At 37.6% G+C, this 7,089-nt stretch overlaps 1 protein-coding gene across 1 annotated transcript; it reads left to right on the top strand.

The window, feature by feature from the left end:
• The first annotated feature begins 2,153 nt into the window (after positions 1-2,153).
• smim1 (small integral membrane protein 1) lies at positions 2,154-5,830 on the top strand. The gene is made up of 3 exons (XM_061734877.1): positions 2,154-2,240; positions 3,556-3,718; positions 5,011-5,830. The coding sequence occupies exons 2-3, from the start codon at positions 3,621-3,623 to the stop codon at positions 5,132-5,134; spliced, it is 222 nt and encodes a 73-aa protein (XP_061590861.1). The 5' UTR covers positions 2,154-2,240; positions 3,556-3,620; the 3' UTR covers positions 5,135-5,830.
• The last annotated feature ends 1,259 nt before the right edge of the window (positions 5,831-7,089 follow it).

Raw genomic sequence — 7,089 nt, 5'->3', positions numbered from 1 at the left:
CTTACCGGAAGTCTCGTGACGTAGGCAACGTTTGTGTAGAACTTCCGGTGTCAAACATATTATATTATATTATATATATTATATTATATTATATTATATTATATTATATTATATTATATTATATTATATTATATTATATAAAACTCGTTATATTGTAATATACAGGCGATATCATCGTGTCATGATTTGTAGGACATGTTTATGTAATATATTATCAAATGTAAGAAAAAAACGTTATTTTTCTTACAGTATTTCATTTAGCTTTGTGCAGCAGCAGTACACACAACACACACATGCAGCAAAAGAAGGAATAAAAAAGTAAAAAATATATAATTACAAAATATAAACAGTATATACAGTGGAATAAAAATAAAAGTAGTGCAGTAAAGAAGAAGAAAACAATTATATTATATAAAACTCGTTATATTGTAATTAATATACAGGCAATATGATTAGTTATGATGCACACATTTTCATTGTGTCATGATTTGTAGGACATGTTTATGTAATATATTATCAAATGTAATTAAAAAACGTTATTTTTCTAACAGTCATTTATTTAGTAATAGAGTGATAATATATTATTGAAATACATTGTGAAAATGTGAAAATCTTTATATTACAATTATTGTTAGAATACAAAATAATTAAGATATAAGGTTATAAAGTTGGTCATCATGCAGACAAAGAGTTTCTAACCTTTTACTTCCTAAAATTTTTATTTGATCAAGTTATATCGTTAAAATGTTATTGTTCTAATAATATTTTTCCACATTTGTGCAACATATTGTCACATTTTCTGAACATAAATACTTTATTAAATTGGGGGAGTGGTAGTCTAGTGGCTACAGAAGTGGGCTTGGGACCCAGGTTCAAGCCCCGGAAGGGCAACCAAGGGCCCATGAACAAGGCCCATAACTCCCCGCGCAAAATGGTGTGTTTGTTCTCCCAGATGCAAGTCACTTTGGATAAATAAACCTTTTACATTATAACCTGATATGGCTCTATTTTTCTTTTTCTGGAGTGGAGTCTGTTAGGTTCATACACTTAACATTCGTATCATCAAACTTTCTGGAGACAAAACAGACACAAACACAATTAGAAATGGCTTGCGCAAGGAGAGCAGTCAGGACGTGTAAAATCTCCAACATACTCTAACTCGTCTCTGCTGCTCCCCTGCTTTTATTCACTCTGGGTATGCCCTAGTTTACATAGCTGACTGCGCCCCTAAAGGGAGGGGGAAAGGCAGTGGTTGCAGTCAGTGGACAGGTATAGATTGTTCTTGATCGTGTTTGTTAGTAATAAGAAGTTTCCTCTTCTCTGCAGATTTCTGCTTTATGCTGATAATCAGGAAACTTCTTGTGCAGCACTTTTTAATCACTTAACACAGCATTGTTTTATCAGTGTGTCACAGGCGTAAGCAAATTATCATACGTTCTGTTAATAGCGAGCATGATAACTTACTACAATAATTCCAACAGAGTTGCTTTGGATGCTGCACCGACAGGCCTGTCAGTCTCGCACTCCATTCTTCCCTCGCTCGTGAACAAGACCTCAAGATATTTGAAGTCCTCCGCTTGGGGCAGGATCTGATCCCTGTTCTGAAGTAGGCACTCCACCCTTTTCCAGCTGAGGACCATGGTCTCGGATATGGAGGTGCTGATTTTCATCCCTGTTGCTTCACATTTGGCAGTGAACCCCACATTTCAGGTCATGGCTCGATGAAGAAAACAGAACCACATCATCTGCAAAAAGAAGAGACTAAATTCTGAGGTCACCAGAATTGTGTAAGTATGCACTCCATCTAATTTACAGTTACAGAACTGAAGCTGTTATTATATAACACATTATCTGTGTTCATCCTTTGCAGCACAGCTATGAAAAAAACAAACAAAACTAATGAAAACAACATGGATAATAATATTTTTAACCAAATCATATTTTGAACATCAGGGACAAGACAAGGGGATCATAATCTTCAACGTTTAATGTTCAATGCTTCATAGTCTAGGTGTACTGTACCTGAAACCATAAAATTAAGACACAGGACTAAGCTGGCCTTGAGATTAAGTCATAAAGGTAAAGGAGCACAGCTGGAAACAGCTAGTGGTTAATGATAGGCTGGACTCAGTGACCCAGCACTATGAGCAAAGTATAAAACTGAGCAGGAAGCTTGACTCAGTCAGTCGTAGATTAGACGCGCTGGAGGAACTTCCCAAGCAGTTTGCTGACATTAAAGGGTGAGTAAAACATAACTTTATTTAAATCTGAGGATGTAATTAATGTACATTGCAATCATATTCAATAAATGTGACGATTGCATGCAATGGAAGACCCAAAGGACTCGGCCAGATAAAATACATAACGCAAGATTTATTATTGAATGACAGAAACCAGTAAGAACATGCAGGTATAATGAGTAATAACTGATTACAACCAGCGGTGGTTGTAAGAAACAAAACAGCGGGATAATCAGAAGCCAAAACAGGGCTGGAAAAACAAAAAACTAGACAAAAATGTCAAAATTGCTGAACCAATGTGGGCTAAATGGACTGAAAATGGGGCCTCATGTGGGATTCCCCACTAGTTCCATATTGGGCTCCACATTAATTTTCCACTCGAGATGTCTGATGCATTTACCCCAAGTTGGGATACATGGATATTTCTATGGGGACCCATTTTTCAGCCCATTTATATCTCAGGTGGATTCCACTTGCAAATTCTGGTTGAGATGTTTGATTGCAGAACCCCATTTTTAAAAATGGTTGAGATCCTGCATAAAATGTAAATAAAACCACGCTGCAATGATTTGAAAACAATTCATTTGTTCTATTAGGAATATTGTCAGTTACATATGTGTGTATAACATTCACATCTCCAACTGGGCTGAGAAATAAAGATGGGATAGGGGTTATCTTCTTTGTGAAATCGTGTTTAGAGAAATAAATTCATGCAGTAAATAATGTATTTTTATGTTTCTGAGATTCTGAAGCATGGCTATGCAAGGGGATACAATTTTGATCTTTAGATCCTCAAACGAGGTTGCAATATAATCAGAAAGTTTTGCTTGTTATCAGAGCACAAGTCCAGCCCTCAAGCACGCGTGATGATATGGAAGTTGAATTGTGTATAAGTCGGGATAAGTTTATCAGTAGAGTTGCACAAAACATATAGGCTGTTAAACGAGATAACTGTAGAATATAGGTTTTACAGGGAAGGTTTTGCTCATTTGAGCAAGAAAATGTGTTGGCAGATTCCGCCTGTATGCCTCTGCAGCAGATCAGGTTTTACACTGGCCGGCCCGCAGTCCATCTGTCAGTCTCTGGAAACATTTGACACGTTTTATGAGACAAATAACAAAATAAAAAAAAATAAAAATGATGTAACCCTGCTGTAAACACACTCTGTACTTTTGTAAATGTTTAGACTCAATTACAATATTTTTTACTTTCAAAGTTTCAAGGTTTGTGCTATTTGTTTCATGATTTTTTTAATTAAAACTATTTTATAGCCCACACACACCATCCATCCTCACTGTCACCTCTCTGTGTCCAGGCCAAACGAGGCAGCGGTGAGTGAGAACTGACTTCAGCTAATAGTCCTTAGAAAAAGAGTTCTTCATGGATCCCAACAATCCTGGCGGCGTGGAATATAATAATCGTTGGAACAATGAAAACATCAACATGAATGTTGAGGCTTCACAGCCTTTACAAACGAGGTGAGATGGAGATCAACTATTTGACACACACGAGAGGTCGCTTTATATCTACCGACAAGCAAACTCAAATTATTTGAAGATATGGACAAGAAAAAACCTTATAATGATGTGTGTATGGATTAGAATGGTTATCGGGGCTGGAGAATGTTGTTTTGTATTTGAGCATCCTTATTTATGTTGTTTCTTTTGTCAGTTTTTCTTCGGCACTTATGTTTGCCTCATTTCCTGCCCAACTTTGTTTATGTCTGGTTAAGAATGGGGCAAAAGGGCAAAAATCCTAAAAGCCAAAAGCTGTGAGTCAAGCAGTAGCAGCTTTTGATCCTGGAGTCTTCGGGGCCAGCTCAGAGCCGGTCACACGGTCTAATAGGAACAAGAAAAAGTACGGTAATACAATAAAAGTGATTATCCTCCCTTAGCTTTTAATTTACACCATAGACTACAGTGCAGCTATCACTCAAGAGGCCACACTGCAAAGCATGCATGTGTTTGTGATCTCATATTATCTAAATATGATCACATGGGGATCAAAGGAGAGTTTTAGGAGCCAACCCCTAGTGGCCACCCAGTGAACTGCCATTTTCCCTGACTCCACCGCCCTTAAATCCCTCACTGATTGCTACACCCACTTCACATTTCTAATTAGCTCCCACGGTATTCATACTCAATTATTATTTTTTTTTTTCTCATGTTTCAATGGTAGATACTTGCTTTTCCTTCTGGTTTGGGTTACTGCCTGTTAACTTAAAGGAGCCGTCTGCAAGAAATGGCCAAAACTGGTACTGCAGTCACTTTCAAAATATTGTTGAGCGGCGTGTACCCTCCCCCTCCTCCCCCCGACCAGAGGTGGCCAGGTTTTTCATCCAGCACGTTCGTAGCGGCTGCTGCGATAATTAGAGCCAAGCTGGCAACCCGCATGCCGAAACAATACTGACTTTGTGATTGGGAGATAGGTGGAGGGTGGAGCTTCAGGCCAAAACAAAAAATGACAACATGAACATCAGTTGAGGGCTGCAACTCCTCTTTTTAAACTGGAATATCCTGGCTTGAGTGCTGTTGTCAGTGACATAAGTATTTGAAATGAACATGATTTTTAAATGTCTGTTGACATATCGGGGTCATTTTATGATTCGTTTTATTATTGCTCTTTCATACAGCTCCTTTAACGATTGTCTTATTATCATATTTTGGATATATGTTTGTGGACTTAGTACATCACCTGAATAAGATGCTGAGTTTCTAACACTTTTATGGTGAAATTAATCAATAATTAATCAATGATATGTCTTTCACAGGATCTACAACACATTGTGTACCGGCACCACTGGACTGGCCGCGAAGATAGCCGGAGGTGTAGCCGTACTGGTGGTCATTTACGTGATAGGATACACGACCGGGTACTACGTCCATCGGTGCTGATGCAAAAGCCCTGATGGGAAACAAGAGATGGACATTTCATAAATCCAGATGATTTCAAGAAATTAATTATATTTTCATATAAAAATGATGTGAAAAAAATACTTTCTTCTTCCTGAACTTCACAAATGAAGCATAAACGTTTTGTGGGAATTAAGTTCATTTGTTTGGTTTCATGTGAATTTTCATGAAAGAAAAGAAGTTGTAAAAATGTTCGGATTAAAATGTGGGTTTTATATACTACAGTGGTAAAATCCTGTGGTTCTCAATGAATTGAGAGGAACAGCAGTTTATACATTTTTCTTAAATGATATTCACAAGATCAATCATATTGATCTCATTCCTGTAACAACACATTTTGATATTTGTATATATCAGCAATGTATTCCACTAATTTAGAATGTAAGGACCTGAAAGATGCTTTTGTAGACGGAGACAGAACTGATTCTCTTGAAATCCCCCAGGGTCACCAGCTGTCCCTTCATTTAACACCGATCTCTAGAAATGTGACAACACAAGACAACATCCTTCCTCAGAACCGTTTCTTAAACCCTTCATGTCATTGAATATTAATGCATCCCAGTTACATATGTTTCAACTCAAGTCCATAAATGTTGCAGCAATTAATAACTAAAGCCTAATATTAAAAGCAGTTTTCATGAAAATATTGTAAAAATGAATAAAACTCAATGAGATGAATTCTGCATTCTGTGTTGATTTTATGAACGAGTGACTCTTTAAAGATTACTGATGATTAAACAAATAATAGTGTAAGCTGCACACTTCACTCCAAACTGATTTTGCCAAAACGTTGTACACAGTATGCAGTATGCAAACAAGTATACAATAAACATTTTGTGAGACGCAAACAGCAGAGCTGACTGGTTTTCCAGCAGTATCCGCGCCGGCCATATCTATTAATATTCCCTCTCGTTTACTGCCCTTGTACCCCTCCCTTTGGCACAAATGTTAATAAGACTTTGGACCATTAAGTTTTTACTGCAAAACTGTGAATGGTCATTCAAAGACGTTCCTACTCTACATGCAATTTTAGGTGCATTATGCTGGTACTAATGTGATTGTTGCTCTGTTTACTTCACAACGGTGGGTGGGACCTGCTGTCCGACCATCTGACTTCCTCAGCGTTTCCCCGCTCTACCCAGCTGCTCTTTGGCAGGAGGGTCCCCCCTATTGATCCAGGTCCTGCTCAAGGTTTCTTCCCTCTTAGGGGAGTTTTTCTTGCCACTGTTTGGCTTTAAGGTTTTTCCTGTGTTAGGGGAGTTTTTACCTGCCATTGTCTATCACATAATTACTCAAGGGTTGTGCTCTGGGTCTCTGGAAAGAGCCTACAGACAATTGTATTGTTTTAATTGCGATACAAATAAAATTGATTTGAATTTAACTGAACAAGCTTTAAGATAAGATAAGATAATCCTTTAATAGTCCCACAGAGGGGAAATTTGCAGTTTACAGCAGCAAAGGGGATAGTGCAAAACAAGAGGCATCAATAGAAATATTAATAATAACACAGTAATAATGTCAGAGTATTTTAAGTAGTATTACTTTGTGACATGGATTAGTTGTATCCCTGCCAGAGGTGTCTAGAGGCAGTTCCTTCTGCATCCGTTGGTACTATCCCTGGAAGTGCAAATAAAACCAGCATAAATCTTTGCCTCAAAAAGTCAAATAATTACAATGGCCAGTCAGGATAGACCAGTCTATCTCACATATTATATCCCACAATGCATTGCCTCTCACAATAGAACAAAAAAAATAGTTGGTAGCATACTACATACTCACAACAATCGCTGGACCAGTATGCAGTACATACTGTATTTGTATACTACACTGTAAGTGCAGCATGTAGTGTGCAGTTTAAAAACACCAGTAGACCCTTCGGCCTGGAATTCCCACCAGCATTTAAAATAAACCCTACATTTAATTTCACACTCTCTTTC

The sequence above is a fragment of the Cololabis saira genome, chromosome 12 (genome assembly GCF_033807715.1).
Source record: "Cololabis saira isolate AMF1-May2022 chromosome 12, fColSai1.1, whole genome shotgun sequence".
In the NCBI taxonomy this organism is placed as follows: domain Eukaryota; kingdom Metazoa; phylum Chordata; class Actinopteri; order Beloniformes; family Belonidae; genus Cololabis; species Cololabis saira.
Note: the sequence above shows the minus strand (reverse complement) of the source record. Positions and strands in the feature narration are given on the sequence as shown.